Source organism: Chiloscyllium plagiosum, unplaced genomic scaffold, assembly GCF_037043375.1.
Source record: "Chiloscyllium plagiosum isolate Xiang-an unplaced genomic scaffold, Cpla_swu_hap1 HiC_scaffold_45, whole genome shotgun sequence".
NCBI classification, from domain to species: Eukaryota; Metazoa; Chordata; class Chondrichthyes; order Orectolobiformes; family Hemiscylliidae; genus Chiloscyllium; species Chiloscyllium plagiosum.
Genome location: NW_028270183.1, coordinates 10,483,261 through 10,507,635, shown reverse-complemented (window position 1 = coordinate 10,507,635; position 24,375 = coordinate 10,483,261). Strand labels below are relative to the sequence as shown.

Below are 24,375 nucleotides of genomic sequence, written 5' to 3'. Positions count from 1 at the left end.
GGATAGGGAACTTGACTGCTCTCTGGTCAGCACCAGTCAGCTCTTGCAAAGGCACAGATTGCAAATCAATTTGAGAGTCGAATCTAACCCACCCAGTGACACTGATTCTACAGGCAAATTGTTATATAACTGACATATATGTTACTTACTTTGGAGAAGTCTTTACTTTGTCCATTTTTGTCAATTGGAACAATTAACCTGAAAAAGAAGAATTCCAGGCCTTATGTTTAGGGCATACATTGTAAGGAGAAGTCTATTCAAAGCATCTACTTTCTATAATTCCTGTATCCCTATAGACTCCACTTGATAGAAGAAAGACAGAATGATAGAGATCATTGAAATGTACTTTTGACTTTATAATCAACTCCTACACTCCCTCGCAAACTCCAAACCCCTCTTATTACCTTTTCTGGGACGTTACCTGAAGACAACGTGCTTCTGCTCTTGGACCATCCTGATGATATCATTCCGGAGGCACTCTGCATAGAGGGATATGGCCTTCTGGTAGCTTGGACCAATGACAACAAAAATTATGAGGATATCGACAGAAGGGGGGAGGTCATAGAAAGTTCCTGTAAATATGCTCGATCCTGTGAGTGCACACAGCACCTGGACCTAAGAATGACACAGCAAAAGTATCAAAAACAGCTTTGTTTACATTTTAAAATATTTAGCAATCTTAATAGTCTGCAAAATGGGCCTAAAACCCAGATGACATTCTATATGGTATGATTCTAAGTTTAACATTAAGGTAATGATAGCCAGAGATGGATCAGAGATGGGACTACACTGTGGCCTACCCTCCCTGAACGTATAGCATGCGATGTTGGTTGGCTCTGAACTGTCCTCTGAAATGGCCTAACAAGCGTCTCACTAAAGGAGCAATAAGAACTAGGCAATAAACGGTGACTTAACCAATGACAGCTGCATTCCATGAACAGATGTTTTAAAATAAAACTTATTGCCTTTTAAAATTATTGATCTTTGCATCTGATCTTTTTTGGCAGACCCCCTGGGATGTTCCCAGGAGAAAGAATATAAATGTTTAACAAAAGTGTCTCCAAGTTCACCTGTCAATCTTTCCCCAAGGTTCCGGGACTCCTGCGGCACAGTGGTACTGTTCCAACCTCAGAGCCAGAAGGCCTAGGTGCAAGTCTCACCTTGCTCCAGTGAATAGGTTGATTGAAATGAAGATCCATCAGAGTTCCCTTCCTGGTGTTTGAACCCCTCCATGACCTTGTGTGCCAGTCCCTCCTCCCTTCTGCATCAACTTCTGTGTAACTTTCTCCAGCCTTGCACATCTCCCAGATCACTTCTCATTCTAGCCTCTTGCATGTCTCTGACTTCCATCACCCCACCCATTGGCAGTTGGGTATAAGGTCTGAAAATCCCTCCTCCTTGATTTTTACCACTGTGCCTCTCTCTTCCCCCAGCTCATAGTCCTGCTTATTGACCAAGCTTTTTAGTCACCTTCTCCAGAGCGATTAGGAATGGTCAGGAAATACTGGCCTCACCCCGTCAGTGAGTAAGAAACAATGACCTGTCCAAATGTGGCCATCTTTGACTCATTGTCAGTTTCTGTCACCGCATTTCTGCCAATGTCCTTGGGACATCTTACTACATTAAATAAAACAACGTTTAGTAGGCATCTGGATGGGTGTATGAATAGAAACAGTTGAGAGAGAATATAGCCAAATGCTTACAAATGGGACTATATTAATTTAGGATATCTGGTCAGCATAGATGTGTTGGACTGAAGAATCTGTTTCTGTACTGTACATCTCTATGACTCTAAATATGAAAGATGTGACCGCCTAGTGGCACTATCACTAGACTATTACTCAAGAGACCCAGGTAATCTCCAGGAACCTAGCTTTGAATCCCACCATTGACAGATGGTGGAATTTTAATTCAATACAAATTTAGAAATAAGAGCGACTAACGATGACCATGAAATGATTGTTGGGCAAAACACATTTGGTTCACTATTGTCCAAACCAAATCACTGTTTTCTTTATCCGTTTGATTTGGATTTCCAGAGTTAGTTGACTTTTGATTTTTAATTTGATTTGTTTCAAGTTATGCTCAGCAGCTGACATATCACAAAGTGAACGGTTCTTATGCAGCATTTCTGCATCTACCATCTAACACATGGTATGTTACCGTCTGTTAAAATTCTACGTTAAAAGCTGTGAATTTTGTTGGAATTAAGCCGTATAGCTATTTAAGAAATAAAAGACTCACGGTGCAAGTACTTGTATGATGCAGGGTAGCCAGGGGAGGTGTAACATCATCCACTAACCAGCTGTACTGTTTAATATGAGCTGGAGAGACACAGCGTAACAAGCTGGGCAGGCCCCATACATGGGTAGAATTCCTGGAACCTCCAGCATAAAATGAGAAGAAAAAAAACTATTCTTAGTAACTTAGCCTGTCTATTGTGACCAGAGGTACAATATTAACATAGGAAGCTGGAAGAACCATCCTGACATGGAACTATCATAGTTCCCCCACCAACAGAGACCTAGAATCATCTTAGCTAAGCTCTGATGATCCAAACAGGCAATATTGAATTAACTGATTTAGGACTGAATTGAGAAGGAACGTATTCACCCCAAGGGTTGTAAATCTATGGAATTCCTTGCCCAGTGATGTAGTTGATGCTACTTCAACAAACATTTTAAAGTTAAGGTAGTTTTTTTTTACAATAATGGAACTAAGGGTTATGGTGAGGGGGTGGGTAAGTGGAGCTGAGTCCATGAAAAGATCAGCCATGATCTTATTGAATGGCGGAGCAGGCTCAAAGAGCCAGACAGCCTACTTCTGCTCCTGGTTCTTACACACCACTACACACCAACCACTGTATTCCATTATATGGACATCAATAGAGGAGGAAATCTAGTGAGTGTTTTTAATTCTTTCATTGGATGTGGGCATTATTGGCAAGGCCAACCTTCATTGACTGTCCCTTATAGCCCTTGCTTATCCTTTAAGAGTCAACCACACTGCTGTGTATCTACCTGGTTGCAGAATGAAAGCACGGTGGATTTCCATCCATGGAGGACATTAGTGAACCAGGTGGACTTTTACAACAGCCTACAGCCAATGTGGCCCAGGGTTGCCACGACTGAGAGTAGTTTTATATTCTGGGATTATTCATTGCTTTAGAATTCCAACAAGTCGGATTTAAACTCTTGGCCCCAGAATGAGTCTCAGGATCACTCGTCCATTGACAATGCCATTACTTCATGGTTAACAGAAACCTCTGCTATCTTGCCTGAGTGTCCACTGCAGTCTATCTGTGTGAGGTTAGCTAGTGGAGTTTATGTCAGCTGTTCATACGTGTCACAGTGAACACAATCCCATCAGGGTTAGCAATTTCTGGTCACTGTACCTGATATGTATCCAATGGCTGTGGAAAATGTTGGGAAGTTCAAATCAGAAAGGATTCTTTCAATTGGCAAGGTGTTGTTTAAGCGAAATCTAAGGAACACAAGTACACCATGTAACAGCATAGATAGGAGCAATTACTGCAGATGTTGGAATTTGTACTGAAAACAAAAAAATGCTGGAAATCACAACAGGTCAGGCAGCATCCATGGAGAAAAAGCCAAGCTAACATTTTGAAACTAGATGACTCTGAATCAGAGCTGATGTGAAGTGCAGAGGGGACCACCATGTAACACTCGTTTATGGTAGCAAAGTTGTTATTATATAAGAGTCTAGATGAGAGTGGTGCTGGAAAAGCACAGCAGGTCAGGGAGCATCCAAGGAGCAGGAAAATCGACATTTCGGGCAAAAGCCCTTCATCAGGAATTCCTGATGAAGGGCTTTTGCCCAAAACGTAGATTTTCCTGCTCCTCGGATGCTCCCCGACCTGATGTGCTTTTCCAGCACCACTCTCATCTCGACTCTGATTTGCAGCATCTGCAGTCCTCAATTTTGCCTTGTTACTATATCAGTCTAATAACCTGGAAGCCATGGACATGAGTAAAACAATTGAGTTTTTACAAGATTCTGGTATACAGCAGACTTTAAAGTACCCATCAACAAAAGGTCAAATTCAACTCCATGATATGCCGTGGTAGTCTTTGCTTGTACAAATTCGAAAAAGTGTGGCACTGGAAAAGGCACAGCAGGTCAGGCAGCAGCTGAGGAGCAAGGGCAGGAACTTCTTTCAGGATTGGAGAGGGGAAGAGGTCTTATTTCGTAGGCCCCTTCTCCCTCCCTGGTCCTGATGAAGGGTTATGCCCGAAATGTCGACTGTCTTGCTCCTCAGATGCTGCCTGACCTGCTGTGCCTTTTCCAGCGCCAGACTTTATTGACCCATGAATACTGTACCGAGGTGCCCCATTTATAGTCAATGGGAGTCATTAAAACTCAGTTGGCTGGATGTGTGGTTTGCCATGAAGAGTGATGCCAACAGCACAGATTCAATATCCACACCAGCTGACATTACCATGAAGGTCCAGCCTTCTCAACCTCATCCTTCACCTGAAGCGCAGTGACCCGATCGCAGGTTAAACTCACTGCTAGTTGTCTCTCTCCAATGAAAGAGCAGCCCTCTGGGACTATGGTGACTTTACTTTATAGTCAATAAGCCTGTTCACTGCAGTGAAAATCCAGCTATACCTCAATTTTAAGATCTTCCTCCTTATTTTGAAATCATTTCATGGCTATACCTCTCTCTATTGCTCCAGTCCTTTAAACCTCAGGAATCTCTGAATTCCTCCAGTTTGGGTTTTTGACACATGCCCAATTTTATCACTTCAGCTGACCAGACCCCAGCCTTGGAAGTCTGCCTCTAAGCCCCTCCTCTTTCCTCTCTCTTCTCCTTTCCAACACCATTTAAAACTGGTCTCTTTTACCAAGCATTTGGCGGTCAATCTGAATGCCTCCTTATGTGGTTTGGTGTCAAATTTTGTGTCCTAAACTGCTCCTGTGAATGCCCTGCATCACAGCTGATGTATAAATGCAAATTGTTGTTGTCACTTACCGTTCTGCCTGCTGGTGCAGTCGATGGACAAACCCCAGATATGGGTTGCATGGCAGCTCTGCCCTGTTCAGCAGCTGGGCACACAGGTCCTCCATGCTTTTCTGAAGTCCTGTTGCATCAATGTATTTCCAAAGCTTGTTTAGTCTTCGAGCTAAATTCAAGTCACTGGACTGAGGGGCTTTGGGCCTCATGAGCATTTGTTCTGACATTTCCTATGATGAAACATTTAAAAAAGAACATATTTTCAGCACCTCTTTTATCAATTTTGCTTGCCTGTGTAAAATAAAAACATATTTTTGCTGGGATACCATCCTACAATCATTAGATAGTCTCCATATTACAGGTACAGGCCATCTTTCAATTTACAGTTGCAGAATTATCACAGAGGACTGGTTAAAAACAGAAAGGCTTCTTTAAATGAATAAAAGAATCTCGTGAAAATATAGTTTGCCAGGATCTGTCGGAGATGCACCAAGTGCTGTCTAATATACCTTACACCAAAAATCGTTCATTTCACATTTATTGTCAGCATATTTTGAAGTGTTCATCATTTCAAACAGCTGTTTTGGTGTCCTCCCAATAACTCTTAATTCTGGCAACCCAGGACTTGGACCTGTCTGGTGTTGATTCACTCTCTCAGCTTTTCTGTCTTCAATAGAACAAAAGTCTGATATTCATTTGTGAACTAGGTACTCATTGGAGCTCTCTGTCTAGTCTGTGGCCCTCATGCTATGCTACTCCCTGTTTCAACGGCATTTCGCTCTCAGGAATTTAGTATTGCATTTCATCATGCAGTGGACTTCTCCACTGTGTTGGACATTTGATTGTATTTATTTGCTGATAACAAGAGTTTCCTAAACACCTATTTACATTGTTTTAAACTCATTTCTATTCTCCACTCCTCCTCACCACTCCTTTCAACCCATAAACTTCACTCCCCCATTGCCAGTCATTCCGTTCAGTAAACATAAGTCCAAAAAATTATTGATGTTTCCACTTGTGGGAGAGTCCAACATTACAGCAAGGCTGGGGTGATGTATTACAGGTGCCTTAACAAAATTGTAATGCATGTCATTGATGTGGCTCTGATCTTTAGGTTGTGCCCCTTCGTGCAGGACTCCCCTACCCTCTGCTTATCATCTTGATTTCTTCCATCACCTTCAGGAGAGGAGGAGACAAAAATGCAGTCAAAATTAATGCAGACAGCTCCATTAAATATTTCAGTGCGTTAAAATATACTTTCTCAGGCTGAAAAGGCATTCCCCATGGATTGTAGAAAATAGATTGAGGATCTTTGAATAGCAATAATAAGCCCCTTTAACCTACATTGTGTTCCCACTGTAATGTCCTGGGTATGGCAGTCTTGTCAAAGGTGCTTGCAAGTATCTCAAAGAAAGCCACCCACAATGATCTGATGATCTCTGAGCTTCGCTTTCCCGATGACAATTTAAAACTGGTACAAAGTCAAGGGTGCGGCTTGCTGCGACAGCAAGTGGGTAAAGGGCCAATCATTTACAGCAAACTATGACTTAATGGCACTTAGTATCCTTCACTTTAAGTTTAAATTTTGCTTTGCTTGCAATTTAAATTTTCAGGAAATCATGTAGACAATTGTGAGTGGCAGACCTGTACGTTTTAAAAAGTGCACATTTGCTTTTATTATTACAAAGACGCTTAACAATCCACAAATATAGGAGTGGCTTTTCAGACCAGTGAGTGTGTTCGGCAGTAATTCTGGAACTTTGAGCACTGTCATAGACCCAGTTACACCTTGTTCAACAAAGTGTAGCCTTTTTTTTTAGGTTAAATCAGAAAATGCTTGAAATTCTCAGCAAGTCAGACGGTATCTGCAAGCAAGAAACGGTATCTGCAAGCAAGAAACAGAACTTTTTAAAGATGATTTGGAGATGCCGGTGTTGGACTGGGATGTACAAAGTTAAAAATCACACAACACCAGGTTATAACCCAATAAATTTAATCGGAAGCACTAGCCTTTGGAGCGCTGCTCCTTCATCAGGTGGTTGTGGAGTTGATGAAGGAGCGGGGTTCCGAAAGCTAGTGCTTCCAATTAAACATATTGGACTATAACCTGGTGGTGTGTGATTTTCAAGTTTTAAAAGGTTTATTTCACAGCAAGACCTCCTTATGGAGAGGGATACTTTCGTTCATTGATTGCAGGGGAGATAGCAACCATTTAAACCTCTACTTTGTAACCTATGAAAAGCCTAGACACATTGATAGTCACTTCTGATTTTGAAACTTTTCTGCATATGAGTCCGGAAGTAACTGTCAGTTTCAAAGTAGTAACCAATAGCTCAGGCGAAAAGTCACAGACCCGCAACAATTAATTCTGTTTCTCTCTATACTCAGATACCCGCCTGACCGGTTCAGCATTTCCTGCATTCATCACGCACTCAGCATTAATAAATCGGTTACAAAAATCGAAGATGCTGGAAAAGCTCTGCAGGTCTGGCAGCACCTGTGCAGAGGAATCAAAGTTAAAGTCTCGGGTCCGGTGACTCTTCCTCAGAACTTAATAAATCTGTACTGTATTTAGACTGCAAAATAAATGAATGCAGGTGAAGTTAAGAACAGAGACTCTAGGTGGTGCTGTTCCCAGTGTCTTCATAATTATAGCACTGCAATGTTAAGGATTGAATCCACAAACATAGGAATATTCTGCTCTACAAGTCATAGTTTGACTTAGAAGTAATCACAGAATTATCATGGGAGAGAAAGAGGCCATTTGACCCATCGTGCCTACACTAGTTCTCTTACTTAGTGCCAATCGCTGCACACAGTTACTATCCAAATAGTCATCCAATACCCTCGTGAATGCCACAATTGAACCTTCCTCCACTACATTGCCAGGCAGTGCATTTCATACCCTAACATTCATTCATAAAATGTTTTTCCTGACATCACCCTTGCTTCATTTGCACATCACTTTAAATCTATGCCCTCTCTCTTCTATCTTACAAACAGGTTCTTCCTATCTACTCTATCCATCCTGCTCATGATTTTGAAAACCTCTGTCAGACCTCCTCTCAGCCTGCTTCTCTCCAAGGAGAACAGTCCCAACTTCTTCAATTTATCTTCACAACTGGAGTATCTCATTCCTGGAACCATTCTTGTAAATCACTTCTGCACTGTCTTCAATGCATTCATAGCTTTCCTGTAATGTGTTGCCCACAAGGGACACAATATTACAACTGAAGTCTAATAAGTGCCTTTTTACAAGTTCAATATCATCTTGCTCCTGTACTCTGTACCCTATTAAAAAATTTGAGAACAGTGTATGTCTTCTTAACTGGTCTCTTCATCTGTCCTGCCACCTTTAATGATCTGTGCATATATACACCCAGGTTCTTCTGTTTCTACACCACTTTAGTTTTTTAACCATCCATTTTATGTTGTTTTTCAATCTTCTTCCAACCGAAGTGCATCACCTCATATTTCTCTGCACGGAACTTCATCAGCCACCCACCTTTCCGCTCTACCAAACTGTCAAGTGTCTTCTTAAGTTCCATACTGTCTTCCTCACAGCTGACAATTGTCCAAATTTAGAGACATCTGCAAACTTTGAAACCGTCCCCTGCACACCAGGATCCTAATCATTAATACATATCGGATAGAGCAAAGGCCCAGTACTGACCTGTGGGGAACTCCAGTGCAAACTTTCCCCCAGCCTTAAAAATATCCATTGATCATTACTGTCTGCTTCCTATTTAGCCAATTTTGTACCCAGATTTCTATTATTGTTGCAACAAATTGACTATATGAGAAGTGGGTCAGTTTTGTTTTGAAAGCACAATTTTCCATTCCTGCAGAAAAATACTGGGCTGTATATTCCTGTTGTCTTCAATCTCATAATACAGTTAGTCACCTCCATGTTAGGCATTGGCTGGTGTGACTCAGGAGCCCCAATCTGCAGAGGAAGATAATGGGCTGAGAAGGTGCATGATTCTCTGGACTCTGTTTTCGTTGGACTCTCTTCTCAGCCAGCTGCGATTTCTGTTTCTGCTCACCACTTCCAATGACCTTCCAAACAGTCAGCCTCCAGAGATCGCTGCTCTCAGTGACTGTCCTCCAGCTGTCACCCACAATCTTTATATCTCTCTTGTGGGTATCCTGGTAGAGGAAGTGTCCAGTGCTCTCCATAGATCTCTGATACACAGCTGTGTATCCAACAAATTGCTGTGATGCCTGTAGTGTGTGGGTGAAGGGGTTTAATACACTTTCTATTTTTGTACAATACCCTACTTCCCAAAAGATAGCCCAATGCCAAAGTCTCTCCCTATTGGTACGCAGCCTCTCCCATTGAACTATACATAAGCCTAGAACAACTTTCCAAGTCTGTGTTGGATTGGTTACCTGTAGCTTTTAAGATCTCAGTCATACTGAGTTTCACTGTCAAAGGTAAGACAGACTGTGTTCACAACTGGAAAAGTGCACAAAATTATGAGAGGCATAGATGGAGATAAACAATTCCGCTTCGAAGAGGGGTAAATAACCAGGGGCATAGCTTGTAGGTTAGGACTATAAGGTTTAGAGGCAATTTTAGGACTTCATTTGTACCCAGTGGGTGGTGGGTATTTGGAACTCAGTGCATAAAAGCCTCAAAACATTTAAGAACTGTTTAGATGAGAACTTGAATTTCCATTGCATACAAGAGAATAATTAGTTGATGACTGTCACAGCCACAAAAACTTAAGTGCCCTGCTCTGTGCTGTAAAACCTCTATGACTCTTCTTGCAATTTTATATATCCATAATGCACCTTGCACAATTCCAGAATGTCTTAATGAGTCTCATTCAGCCATCAGAGTTTTTGTCCAGTGTAATCACTGTTGTAACTTAAGAAACAATGTGTACAGCAAGCTCCCACAATTAGTGATGAAACTACTTCATCATTTTCCTGTCTTACACTCCAGACCACATTTGACACTTTGAGCAGAAAAACATCATGAAATATCAGATAAACCAGTCATCGACCACACTGGAGTTTGCAGAAACAGGTCCCGCCAACGCAGTGAGAATTACTTTTCAGTGTGAGCATGCAAAGGGAGAGTTTCCGTGGTTTGTGGAGGTGTTTTTTTTGGCTGAATATTAATATTATTAGGTCAGCAGAAGCTAGTCAATGCTGTTGTGCTAATGTTCTGTCAGTGTAACGGGGTGCATGCTATAGTTGGAATGTAAATGCAGCTTAATAATTCTATCGCATGCCCAATGCTGCTCTTGATCCAGTCCTATCCTTACAAGACGGGGGTCACACATACAGGGGTCATTGGATGTTAACTGGGAATACCCTGCAAACTGCAGCAATACTGATCATGAGACTTCCCATCTGGGTCATTGATTTTCTTTAAGGAAATCTGTCCCCCCTTGCCCACAGATGACTCCAGACCCACAACAAAGTGGTTGACTCTGAAATAGCCCAGCAGCCTATTTAATGACCCTCAACACCTTCTCAAGGGCAATTACCGATGGGTCATCCTGTGAAAAAAAAATTAATAAATCTCAGCACCCCTGACGCTACTGTTTCTACTGTAAGTTTCGGGACAGAAATGAGGCTCTGATTTATAGCGCTCTGAATGGGACCAACACATTTGGATGAATTTGAACTCATTTGGCGGCACGGTGGCTCAAGTGGTTAATACTGCTGCCTCACAGGGGCAGGGACCCAGGTTCGATTCCGGCCTCGGGCGGCTATTAGTGTGGAGTTTGCACATTCTCCCCATGTCTGCGTGGGTGCTCCGCTTTCCTCCCACAGTCCAAAGATGTGCAGGCAGGTGATTTGACTAAGCTAAATTGCCCATAGTGCTAGGTGCATTAGTCAGAGGGAAATCGGTTTGGGTGGGTTACTCTTCGGAGGCTTGGTATGGACTTGTTGGGCCAAGGGCCTGTTTCCATTGTAGGTAATCGAATCTAATTTTACCTCTGTGGGATTTGGAGTAGCTGTAGAAATACTCTGTGCTGATATCCGTTTTAACCTGGAATTCTGAATAGCTGCCTTTTGCATGGGGTTTTCCGGGAACAGATTGGAAACTAATCTGGGAAGAAATGAGATTGTGCTGTTTAAACAGAATTTCATTGTCACTACGTGGATTACATTGCACATTGTACTTACTCGGAAGGCCGACTCGCTTGTGATTAAATGCAATGAGAAGTATGATTTTTTTTACAAAAATTAAACGACCGCCGAGATGGTTCACCGGGTTGAGAAGCGTCCGTAGCAACAATAACAGGAAGAGGAGGAGGTGCAGAAAAAGCCTTAAAAACTGAATGGCAAACCAGACAACGCCATTCATAAAGGAGCTGACACCACATCCTGGTATAAGCAAGCTTTGCTAATATAGTTTGCACTCATAAATCGGTGTGCTTAAAGGTGGATTCAATTGAGCAAAGTGGCTCCAAACAGTATGGAATTAGTCCAACAAAGTTTACCTCATAAGTTTCAGAGTAATTTTTTTGTTACACGTTTCCAGTTTGTTTATTTTTAAAAGCCTCCATAATTACAATTGCATTTGTAAAGTGCGTTTTTTTCTCACATCTCACCTTCACACACACAATTAATTTTGAAAATATGTGAGGTAAATAATCATTGTGGGTTTGGTAAATAGGGCGCTGACCACAAAGAGGTCATGCCACAGGTGGAAAGAAACCGTGATGATGTTGAATATTGCGAAGCGCCGAGTTTATCGAAAGGGAACTTTGTATCTTTAGGTTTCCACAACAAACAATGTCTGGAAACGCAGGAACCATGGATTTTGCAAGGACCCATATAGAACACATAAGCAGTTGGACAATTCTAAGCGCATGAGCGGGAAGGACTGAATAAGTTGATGGAAATGGGGCAAGGGCGGTGAAGTTGGAGGGTGTTCCAGACATTGGGACATTGTTGGCTGAGAGCACAAATGAAAACAGAAATTGCTGGAAAAGCTCAGCATCTGTGGAGAGAAATCAGTGTTCTGAGGAAGGGCCGCTCGACCCTTAACGTTAACTCCGACTTCTCTCCACAGGTGATCTTTTTTCAGCAATTTCTGTTTTTGTTTTCGAATTACAGCATCCGCGGTTCTTTCGGTTTTTATTGACAAAGTACAACTCGCCGTTTACTAGAAAAGAGCCACGGATGTGCCGCGTCTGATTTGAAGAGGGAATCGGGATTGACCCACTCGGGAAAACAGAGAATAGATATGATAGAGCGTTTTTAAAAATATGTATTGGTTCATTGGATGTGAAAAGGCCATCCTGTGTTGACAATCCTTAACTGCCCACAAACTGAGGAGCCCATTTCAGAGGGAGGTTAAGAATGAGACTGGAGTCGCATGTAGGCCACCCCAGGGATAGTTGGCAGATTTCCTCCCTTAATCAAACCAGGTAGGTTTTTAATACATGGTAATTTCATGATCACCTGACGAAGGCTAATTTTCAAATTCCGGTTGCCAATTCACTAATTTCAAAGTCCACCAGCCGAACCCACATCCCCAGAGCATTAACCCCAGACCTCTCGATTCCTTATCTAATCTATTACTGCCATCTTCTCAAATTGAAATATTTGGAATAATAATGAAGGGAGATCTCGTTCCCCCGGACTGGCTGGGGAAAGGAATGGCGGCAGAGAGAGAGAGAGGTGAAGTAATGGGCGAATAAAGCAGGAGAGACTAGAGTACTCGTTTTGCACAGCGCGGGCAGTTGAATCTGCAAGTTACTGCAAGGGAGCAACTGTCGTCTTTGAAGGGAGTCGTGGTGAGGAGGTGGGATATTTGGAGCCACGGGAAAGATGCATTTGTTTCATTTTAGATTGCTGCAGCGATCGGCCAGCACACAGACAGGGCGGGCTGAATGGCCTCAGTCCGTACGGTAAACATTAGCGGCTGCGCTGCGGTCACCCTGTGCTTCTTAGCTTGTAAACAGTCATGAAATGAATCAGCAGTTCGTGCATCTCCAGTCCTGTGGGTTTAAGCGGGATGTAGTCAAGACAACAAACTTCTTTGTTGAATTCTAGGCGAACAGTCATCAGATGGGACTGAGATTTAAAATAAAAATCAAAATCATAAAAAAAACGAGAACTTCCAAATAATATCACACTTCTTGAGAACAAGATTGCGCGCCTATGATCAATCTCCAACTTCCTCCCTCGGCTTCTTTGGAAATCCCTCCCTTCTGTAAATTACCTTGAGACGATTTTGACATTGTAGGCGCTATGACACAGTTATAATCAATGCTGGCGAGCCACTCAGTATCTTTGTTTTGGGCTCAAGCCTTGGCTGGGTGGAGTTTGAGTACACATCTTCATGAAAAGCTGAAAGTTTGAAGCCTGAAACTCCACATTTCGAAAGAATTGAACCTGCAACCCAGAGCTTAAAGTGAGGAGATATTCCTTTATATTGTGACCGAATGATGTCCGTTTGCAATTATGTAGGTACATCACAAACTGCAGCGTAAAGCTCTTTTAGTCATCCTATGGTCTTGGATAAGTTCAGATGAATTCTGCAGTTTGGTGGACTTGGTAACAGAGCGTACCAGAGACACCACAGAGCACTGGACATTATTTCAGAGTTATCTGGGAGTCTGAACACCCGGGTTACACCATATAAATTTAACCGTGTGCGTGAGAGAGAAACGAAAGGCGCTCCTTTTGACACAACTTTCCCGAAGTCGGCAAGGGTATAGACCCCCTGTTTATGTAACCAAAACCCCGGGGATGCTCGAGGTCTGAAACACAGACAAGAAGTCCTGGAGAAACTCAGCAGGGCTGGCAGCTGCTTCGACAGAAGTGATGCGGAACCAGAAACACACTGTTTTTCTCGCTCTCCCCACAAACGCTGCCAAACTTGCCGAGTTTCTTCAGCAAATCCTGTTTATCCTCCAAACCATTACGGGTTGTTATTCCAATTAACACACTGCGTCTGGAAAACCTTGCAGTTATTTCAACGATTGAGGCTCAGGGATATAAAAATAAAATTTTAAAACTCAGGTTACATTACATTAACATCCGAACGTGACAAGATGCTGGTCGGACGAAGAGGCAGTGCCAGTCACTATAACCATTGTTAAAACTGGCGAATTCAACACAAGGGGACGAGTGTGAATAACAGAATAGGCAAGACCACTTTTTTCTTATTTACTCGTGGGAGCAGCATTTACTGCCTGTTCTCAGTTGTCCTTGAGAAAGTGGTGGTCAGCTGCCTTATTGAACAGCTGCAGTCCATGTTCTGTTCGTTTCTTATTTTGAGATTTCCTAACGATTGATACAATTGAGTGTCGTGCTGGTCATTTGAGAAGGCAGGTGAGAACCAACCACATTGCTATGGGCGTGGATAAGCCTGGGCCAACCAGAGTCACAGAGATGTACAGCACAGAAACAGACCCTTAGGTCCATCTCCTTCATGCCTACCAGCTATCCTAAATTAATCTAGTCCCATTTGCGACCAGTTGACCCAAATCCCTCTAAACCCTTCCTCTTCATATAACCATCCAAATGCCTTTTAAATTTTGTAAATTGTACCAGCCCCTACCATGTCCTCTGGCAGCTCATTCCAACACCCTCTGTGTAAAAACGTTGCCTCTTAGATCCCTTTTAAATCTTTCCCCTCTGACGTTATACCTATACCCTCTAGTTTTGGACTCCCATTCCCTGGGAAAAAAGACTTTAGGCTATTCATGCTATCCAGTCCCTTATGATTTTATATACCTCTATAAGGTCACCCCTCAGCTTCCGACATTCCAGGGAAAGAAGCCATAGCCTATTCAGCCTCTCCCGAAAGTTGAAAGCCTCCTGGTAACATTCTTGTAAATCTTTTCTGAATCCTTTCAAGTTTCATAACATCTATCTTGTAGCAAGGTGACCACAGTATTCTAATATGGCCGAATCAATGTCCTGTACAGCTGCAACATGACAATCCAACTCCTATACGCAATGCACTTCCCAATACAAGTAAGCATACCAAATGCCTTCTTTACTACATGGTCCACCTGTGATTCCACTTTCAAGGAACAATGAACCTGCACTCTCAGGTCTCTGTGTTTGGCAACACTTCCCGGGAACCTACCATTAAGTGTATAAGTTCTGCCCTGATTTGTCTTTCCAAAATGCAACACCTCATATGTAATTAAATTCCATCTACCATTCCTCAGCCAATCTCAACAAGGTCCTGTACACAATCAGGTCCCAGACTTTCCTGTGGCTTGACACTTCAACACACAATCCTGCTCCCATGGCCACATGTCTGTCCTTGGCCTGCTGCAATGTTCCAGTGAAGCTCAACGCATCTCATCTTCCGACTGGGCACGTTATAGCCTGCCGGTCTCAACACTGAATTCAACAACTTCAGATAATTTTATTTCATTTATCTTTTTAAAAATTTTTTTCCACTGTTCTGTACCTCTTATTTCTTGATTGTCTCTCTTTTTCTCGCTCCCCACTCTTTCATCACCTTTTTCTCTCCTCTTCCCCCTTTGCTACCCTTCTCCCGTTTCACTCAGAGGGTGAGACATGTATGGAATGAGTTGCCAGAGGAAGGGGTGAAGGCTGGTAGAATGCAACATTTAAGAGGCATTTGGATGGGTATATGAATAGGAAGTATTTGGAGGGATATGGGCCGGGTGCTGGCAGGTGGGACCAGATTGGGTTCGGATATCTGGTCAGCATGGACGGGTTGGACCGAAGGGTCTGCTTCCATGCTGTACATCTCTATGACTCAATCCTTGTGACACAACACTGTTCACAGGCCTCCAGGCTTTCTTGAATTTCCTGTGAAAATTCAAGACTAAAAATGGACTAAAGGATCTTATAGAACAGTAGTAGAGTCCCTACCTCACGGCCTGGATTTAAATCTCACTTGCCCAAGATATGTATGAACAGATTTGACTTTTTAAAAAAAGGAAAAGGATGGAATTATTGGCAGGTTGGCTAAATGCTTAGTGACTGTGGGACCAGACTCTTCTTGTGCTGTCTGAACTGAGAAAATTAGATATTAGATTAGATTAGATTACAGTGTGGAAACAGGCCCTTCGGCCCAACAAGTCCACACCGACCCGCCGAAGCGAAACCCATCCATACCCCTACATTTACCCCTTATCTAACACTACAGGCAATTTAGTATGGCCAATTCACCTGACCCTGCACATCTTTGAACTGTGGGAGGAAACCGGAGCACCCGGAGGAAACCCACGCAGACACGGGGAGAACATGCAAACTCCACACAGTCAGTCGCCTGAGGCGAGAATTGAACCTGGGTCTCTGGCGCTGTGAGGCACTGTGCCACCGTGCTGCCCACATATAATCAACCTGTAAAGAAATGTTTTATGGCATGCCCCTGAAGGACAGACTTAAATATGGGGCCTCCTGCCTCAGAGGCAAAGACATTACCACTGTGCCACATGAGCCCAAATGAGATTTAAAAATAAAACAGAAATTGCTTGAGAAACTCAGCTGCTCTGGCAGCATCTGTGGAGAGATAAACAGATTCAACGTTTCGAGTCCAGTGACTCTTCCTGAGGTTCCGTTTTAGCTGGAAAGGGGGTAATGTAAGGTAAAAACAATGACTGCAGATGCTGGAAACCAGATTCTGGATCAATGGTGCTGGAAGTGCACAGCAATTCAGGCAGCGTCGAGGAGCTTCAGCAAAATCGACGTTTCGGGCAAAAGCCCTTCATCAGGAAATGTAAGTCTAGCCGCTGCTTCGGCCACTCAGTGCAACACAAAGTTGCAACGATTGTCGCCCCGGGGGAGCTGTCAGCTCCTCTGGAGCCGCGCGTGCGTCCACAGTGTGAAAGTAACAAAACAGATAACGTCACAAAGACACAACGACAGGATGTTATTGCACCTTTCGGGCCATCTCGTCCCTGATTGGTCGGCTAGCCCGGCCTCCGAACGTTGAGTCGCGATTCAGAATGTTGCCGGGGCGGCGGCACACACCGCCACTCTGATTGGCGGCTGCGTCAGTCAATCATATCCTGCTTCACTCCTCCCTCGAGTGGGGGCGAACTCACTTGCCCGGTAAGCAGAGAGACGATAGCAGCAACAACAGTAGGCTTTTGCATTCGCCTCCAGTCTCGGAGGGCTTAAAGCAAAGCAAATATTTAACGTTGGGAATCACACACATAAATATGGGCAAAACCATACTGGACGGGGATAAGTTGTCGCAGGCTGCCGTACGGGGAGACTGGCAAGAGGTGAAGCGTCTGCTGACCGATGAAAAGGTGAACGCCAACGCGGTGAATAAATTCGGACAAACCGCACTGCAGGTTGGTAATAGCTCTCGACTCGAAATAGTGATAAAGACAGCAGCAGCATATTGTTTTTAAACCCCCTCCCCTCCCAGTTAAAGTCACACTCGTTTGAGCCGGCAGAAACCCTTTTCAGGATTACATTCACCTCCTTCAGTAACAAAAATTCTGCAAAAATTTGGAAGTCCTAGCGGAATCTGCATTACTGTCGAACGCAGCAGATTCATAGTTGGGGATTTGCGTGACATTCGGATTTGTAAATGACTGTTGCGATGCCGCTTGTGACGGAGATGTCAGCCGGTTAAACCTGCTGCGGAAGATTAACCCGTTCCCAGACTGCGCCCAGAGATGTAATGAAACGCAAAATAAAATGTTCAGGCGCAGTTTGGGGTTGTGAGCTACTGGGGTCGTCACAATTTATGAATGAAGCCAAGGGGCTCCCTCCCCCGCCTTCCCGTCCCCTTCCCCTTCGGCTGACGTTGAAAAGCCGATTTGAAATAATTTGACATCTGACTCCAAACTCTATCCGATAACTATTTTTTGCCTGCAGTTGGCGGGATGGAATTCTGGAGAGATGGAAACGGAGCTAAAATAATCCGATTGTTGACTTAATTTAGAAAAAGCCGTGAAAGGAACAATCTTTGACAAATATGTCAGTAACTCTTACGTTACTTTACTACGAAGGGCGGAGTCTTACAGTGGGGAATGTGTACAACAGGGCGGTTTCAGTCCGCGTTGTCGATCGCTGTTCTAAATTTACACTGTTCCTGCTCTGCAAATTAAAATCGAAAGCGGTAAAGATGCGTTTCATATTTAAAAGCACTTTAAATATGGGTGGGGTTAGAATAATTATTGCAGGTTGTGTATATTACCTACCAGGCTGTTCACAAGATGTTGCTAGACATTCGTGTTAAGTAATATTTAACAGTGGACTCTGTCTCACCCGCAGCCCTCACCAACGGCATAAGGTAGCAGTGTGAACCAAAATTAGACCACACGCGACCGCCCTAAATTCACTGGAATTGTAGATCTACGACTGTCTGGGTATCTCCATATTTCTGTCTTTGTCCAGTATCCTTAGTACCTTTAGTTTGCAAAAAAACAATCCTTTGACCTCAGCTTTATAATGATTAATCGACTGCGCAATTATCACTTCCAACCTTCTATCACTCTTGGCATGGCATTATTCCCCAATTTCATTCCTGGAAAGGTCAAACTTTAGATTTGTAATGCCCTGTGCCCAAATCTCCTCCTCTTTCCTCTGACCAAAAATCCTTGGTTGAGGTTAGTACGTTGTCATGTGGAAGGATGACTGAATGTTGCAAGGCGTTGGACTCTGAAAATCCATCACTGCTGCTAAAAGAGACTGCTTTCATCTTCTGCAGAGGTTTTTCTGACACCATAATGTCGGAGTTCCCATGGTAGACTTCACACCAGCCCTGCGCCCCGGGGCTGTTACAGAGACAAATTCATAACAATCACAGGGGAAGGTAGTAATTGCGATGTCTACATCTTCTTGCAGCTGTGGGAGAGTCGGAGAGATACATGATTAGAATGTTTACATTGTTCTGCAGCTGTGAGACAGAAAGGGAGACAGACACAGATCGCCGGGCACACACAAACATGCCCAGAAACTGATTGCAAACAAAATCAAATTCGACATGTGCAAGGTGCCTTACAAAGTAACAAACCCGGGTTGCTAAAGTGCACCACTAACATGCCCACCCCACTTTATTTTCCTAAAACCTTGCACCCCTCTTTATTTTCCCCTCTCACCATTAATTTCAATAGGAACCAAGCATGATCTGTTACTGCCTGTTTTCCACACTGCTGCCTGAATTACTCGGGCAAGATTCCACCAATGATCTAAACCATAATTGTGTCTAATTGCAGGTTCCTTCTCTACAAGCAGCAATATCAAAAATAAACCCTATGCTATTGTTGCTCCTCTCCAAAACCCAAGAATCATCTCTCCAATATTACCAAAGCCCACAGTTACCCCCAAAAATACAGTTCGGCCTAATTTCCATTCCCCAGAGCCATTAAGTAGGAAATATGTACAACTGGAGAATCCTTGTTGTTTGCCATCTTGCTGCAGTACAGCTGAACCGTAACTGAATAGTTGGGCCGAAGGGCCTGTTTCTACACTGTAGGGGATCTAAACATGCTTGAGAGGCTGAATTACCTATTCCAATTCTTCAGTGTGTATACTTTGCTCACTCAAATGGCAAGGGATTCAATACATGGTAAATTATAATTTATACAGAAAAATGGAGAATGTTGTGGAGTTCAGTCCCAAAAATTTCAGCCATAAATCCCCAAAATGCTATTCAATACAAACATTAATTTTGATGTATTGATCTTTGGGATTTGGACATTCTCAATTACAGTTAGAGATGAGCAATGAAGGCAGCGTTCACTTGTGAGGATAAGAATTTCGATCCAATAAGAATGAAAGTGCAGGTGTACAGTGCTCCATGTACAAGTTGGGATGGTATGTGTGCATCTGCTACTCTTCCTTCTGGGAGTTGCAGATCAGAAGCTTGGGAGGTAATACTGAAGAAGCCTTGGTGAATTGTTTCAGTGCCTCCTATACATAGACTGATTTAATTGGCACACCACAAAGGGCTCGCTCCTTTGGTTACACTCAGAGCCTAAATCTGTTTTTGTGCTTCTCTTTCCAGGTGATGATGCTGGGCAGTACAATGGTCGCAGAGGAACTGTTGAAGAACGGGGCACAGCCAAATGTCCAGGATAGATGGGGCTTTACTCCGGCACACGATGTGGCCCGGAGTGGTTTCTTGGATACCATGAAGGTCCTGATAAAATACAAGGCAAACGTGAACATCAAGGATGCTGCATGGTGCCTGCCAATACACTTGGCTGCCCAAGAGGGCTACTTGGACCTTGTCCAGTACCTGACTCCAAGATCAAGCATTTTGCAGAAGAACATCAGTGGACAAACACCATTGGATCTCGCAAGGGCCTCCAATAGAACTGAAGTAGTTGCCTGGTTAGAGCAACAGTTGCAAGCTATGCAGACACAAACTCAACACTGATTCAGAGCCTATTAAGAAATGCTGACATTACTTATACTTTACCTCTCTCACTGTGTGGTCTTGACTACGCTGTGAATCCTTCCTTTCCACCATATTGGACTCCTACTTTGCACTGCTAATTGTGGACCCATTGTATATGTTCCTTGTTTATTGTTGTTAATTTGAATCACCCCCCCCCCCCCCATAAGATTTTGAGCTGTTGTGGCAACTCCTCCAGAAACACGTGCTGGCCATCTTGCAAAAAAGGTTGGCAAAAAATACCTTCAAAATAATGCCACTCATTTACTGTTTACATCTCCCAATCATTGAACATTTTAAAAAGAGGTGCATGGAATCAGACAGTATCAATTGAGTCACGTGTTGTGCATACTTTGCCTCAAAAGCCCAAAGCATTGTACAGTGTGCTGTACAAGAAAGCTCCAAGACACACACATCAATGCATTTCCAGAAACTACTGCATTTTGTGAGGAAGTCTAAGGGATCATCCTCTTAACAGAAGAGCTATAGCTAGGACACTCAGGAGCCGTCAACTGAATGGGAAGGTCTGCACTGATCGTCTCCGAAGTAGAACGGAGGCTGATCTTCTGCCTAGGAGCCCCTCACAGAAAACAGCATCTACAAATGGGAGAAATCTTGTGAACTATGGAGTTGAAAACCTGGGTCTTTTTATTTTAAAAGCTGTGTGTTTACAATGATTTTAAAGTACTGTAAAAAAAGCAAAGCAAAATGAGTTGTATGTACACATCAAAGTGGCTTTGTATTTTCTCTCTACTTTTACAAGGAAACAGACAGCAGCTAATGTAGCAGTGAATTTGAATCATTGGTGCTTTAATAATTATGTATATATGTAAGGAATGCATTATCAAGCTTATTTATATTTGAAAATTAATTATCCTTTATCCTGAAAGCATGGCTTTAAAGTGATTTTTTTTACAAAATGGGAACACACTTAATTTTTTTTAATGTGAAATACTTTAAGTTCTCAATTTGAATGTTCAATTGTAAGACCACTGGTTTGCAGTTCTTGTGGGATAAGCAAACACAACTGTAGACCACAATGTACAGAACACAAATTCCTGAATCCCAGTGAATGAAATTGAATTTTACCACAAAGGCAGCATAAAGAGGCAACCCTGTTTGTGTTAAACAGGTGCTGATGGTAATGCCCTACCCAACAATACACTGCCATAATGACATTGTTATAGTAAATGTTCTATTGAGTGAGCAACAGTCCTATGAACATGAGGGGCCTTTTGTTTCTCAGCAGCTGTGAGTTGGTTATAGACTACTCTGTGCATTAGAGGATTGAACAAGATTTTTTAACATTGAGTCAGTACATTTGTGTTAGTGTCACTTAGGTGTGGTTGCTGAATGCAAATAAATGGATAAAATAGTTCAGCCAGCGAATGCTTTGGTGAAAGTTTGGCATTTCAACTTCTTTTTGATTTGAAAACTGACGAGCAGTCACATATCTACAACTACTGATTTCCACCTTTGTAGTACCACTCAATTCTGTCCCTCCCAGATCTTGCTTTACTGAATACCTTCCTCATACTTTATTCCCTCTACAGTTGGTTATTCTAGTACAGTTCTAATTAGCTTCTGCTGCCCATTTCACTCAAACAAGGTCCAGTCCACTCACCAAACTATGCTTTCACAATGACTCCAGGTCAAGCAACACTGATATTAAAATGCTCACCCTAACTTTCAAATCCCTCCATGACTATGTCCCTCCCTAAGTTCTGACAGCCCGAAGTTGCTCTGTCATCTGCACTGTCCCAATTCTAGCTTTTTCAGCATTCCTGATTTTAATTGCTCTGCCAATGGTAGTCTGCATTCAGTTGGAATTCATAAACCACATTATTTCGCTTTCTTCCTTTAAGATACTCCTTGCTCTTTGAGCAAGCTTTTGGCCATCTTCCCTAATATCGTTTTTTATGGCTCAACATCAAATTTTGTTTCATAATGCTCCTATGAAGCACTTTGGGACATTTATGTTCCTTTTACATAATGCAAAATTGTAATTAAGTTTCCTTCAAGAGCTATTAAATTAAGTGATAACAAAAATTGCTGGAAATACTCAGATGGTCAGGCAGTGCCTGTGAGGAGAAAAACAGAGTTAACATTTTAAGTTTATGATCTTTTGTTTGAAGTGGTGCTACAGATATAGGATTTTATAGCTTATGAAGCTTTACCTAAATGGTAGAAATGTGTCTTTTGCACAGACTCCAACATGATGCATGGGAAGTACAAAAGTTGATTTAACAGATTTTTCTTTTAAAAAAAGTTACTTCTCTTTTCAGCTCTTGCACACAGGATGACTTGCCAACCAGCAGCAACTTGCTGATTGTACATGCTGCCTTTAGTTGGATTTTGGTATTACAGGAATGATATAGACCTAGAACCATTTGTTTTTAGTTTTAAGTCCAGGTCACTCAGAATCATTACAGCACAGGAGGAGACTACTCAACCCATCATGTGATCTCAGCCAAGTTCGGTGATAAGGCAATCATTACAAATTGTCTCACTGTCCCTTGGTTGGAGACAGAAGTTAAATGGGTCCGGTATAGGTCCCTCTGGAATGAGACACGTTATGGAATAACAAAAAAAGTATGTATATTTATTCTTGCTTTCAGTCTCAAATATTTAATTTCAATTTGATATTTTTCCTTTTCTCACAGTGATGCTATAGTAGAGAGACCAGATAATAGGAGACTGCAAATTCTGATCCATTTCTCTTTTCCTGATCCCATTCTTGATTGTTCTTTGCCCTTTCCAAACTTCTCACCATGAGAACCATATTGTTCAACCTCAAATACCTTCTCACTTGCTCACTTGAATCTTCAGCGTATTGTACCCTCTCCTTTCAGTCCACTATCAGCAGGGCAGGCTAGAAATCACCCCAACCTTGTCCTTCAGACCTCTGTGTCTTCACACCTCTCTTTCTCTTAAGCTTTCCTTAAAGTCTGTCTTCAAACTAGTCTAACTTTACCCATCCTAATCTTTCCCTTTCTGTCTCAACAGACATTTACATTTGTGCCCATTTTGTGATGCGCAGAGAATTGTTTTTACATTAAAAGTGCCACTTAGATGCATGTTATTGTTGAGAGAGTTTGCTGTTTTAAACTGTTTGGGGTTTGCAAAAAAAAGGCCATTACATCAAGAATGGTCACTGGGGCATGGTACTGGCTGACAAATTTGGAAGTCTCTCCCAGTTGGATTCAGGGCCTCGGGGTAAGTGAAAGTAAGTTGAGGACAAAACACAACTTTGGGAAGGGGGGGAGGGGGATGTTTGAAGACTTTATAGGTTGCTGTATTGTAAATTGGTTCATGTTGCACATAATTATATTTATAATGTTGAATTTGTTTGGTGGATGTTATACTTTTTTAAAAATCTGCAAATAAATTATATCACTTTTTCGGAAAGTTTTACTGTGGACGATGGTGTGATTTTATTTATTTGTTCTACATGGGGTACACAGATGATGTCCAAGGTTTACTGTGTGATCTAAGGTGAGGGAACATATTGGGATTGGCTGTGAGTGCTACAATTATGGTCTCGTCACTGAGTTGAGGATGGGGATGGGTGGTAAAGTTAGAGAAGAAAATATCATCAGCCACTGTTCTTAATGTTTACCACATCTTACTGCAACGGTGTGGCCTACCTCAGTGAGAATAGAGTTTGACTTAGTTGTGATGCCTTTTGTAGTTGGGTAGCTTGCCAGCATCTACTACATTGGCTCACACATGATGAGCAGCCATTCAGGGCTAATTCTCAGATGGTGTGGATTGTTGGGAGGCATAGTAGATAATGCAAGCAGACCCAGCATGTATAAGAACCACTCTCTCTGAGAAGAGCTGGAGACAGCGAGACAACAAACAACGAAGAAGAAAATTAAAGAATTTTCACAAATCTTTACAAAAAAAAGCCGCCACTTAGGTTCCTTTTAAATCTTTACCCTCTCACCTTAAACCTATGCCCTCTGGTTTTGGACTCCACCACCTGGGGAAAAGACTTGATCTATTTACCCTATCCATGCCAGTCATGATTTTATAAATCCCTACAAGGTCACCCCCTCAGCCTCTG

At 42.5% G+C, this 24,375-nt stretch overlaps 2 protein-coding genes across 2 annotated transcripts in view; one reads left to right on the top strand and one right to left on the bottom strand.

Annotated features, from left to right (window-relative positions):
• LOC122552236 (uncharacterized) overlaps positions 1-24,375 on the bottom strand; it is an 83,345-nt gene that overhangs the window by 55,239 nt on the left and 3,731 nt on the right. The window contains exons 2-8 of the mRNA XM_087983505.1: positions 18,106-18,751; positions 10,934-13,024; positions 4,997-5,208; positions 3,395-3,483; positions 2,245-2,384; positions 422-615; positions 150-198 (exon numbers count right to left, since the gene is read on the bottom strand). Coding sequence (XP_087839631.1) covers positions 150-198; positions 422-615; positions 2,245-2,384; positions 3,395-3,483; positions 4,997-5,208; positions 10,934-11,116 — 867 coding nt within the window. The 5' untranslated portion in view covers positions 11,117-13,024; positions 18,106-18,751. The remainder of the gene's footprint in view (positions 1-149; positions 199-421; positions 616-2,244; positions 2,385-3,394; positions 3,484-4,996; positions 5,209-10,933; positions 13,025-18,105; positions 18,752-24,375) is intronic.
• Positions 16,935-23,714, top strand: LOC122552238 (cyclin-dependent kinase 4 inhibitor D-like). The gene is made up of 2 exons (XM_043694895.2): positions 16,935-17,247; positions 19,914-23,714. The coding sequence occupies exons 1-2, from the start codon at positions 17,110-17,112 to the stop codon at positions 20,286-20,288; spliced, it is 513 nt and encodes a 170-aa protein (XP_043550830.1). The 5' UTR covers positions 16,935-17,109; the 3' UTR covers positions 20,289-23,714.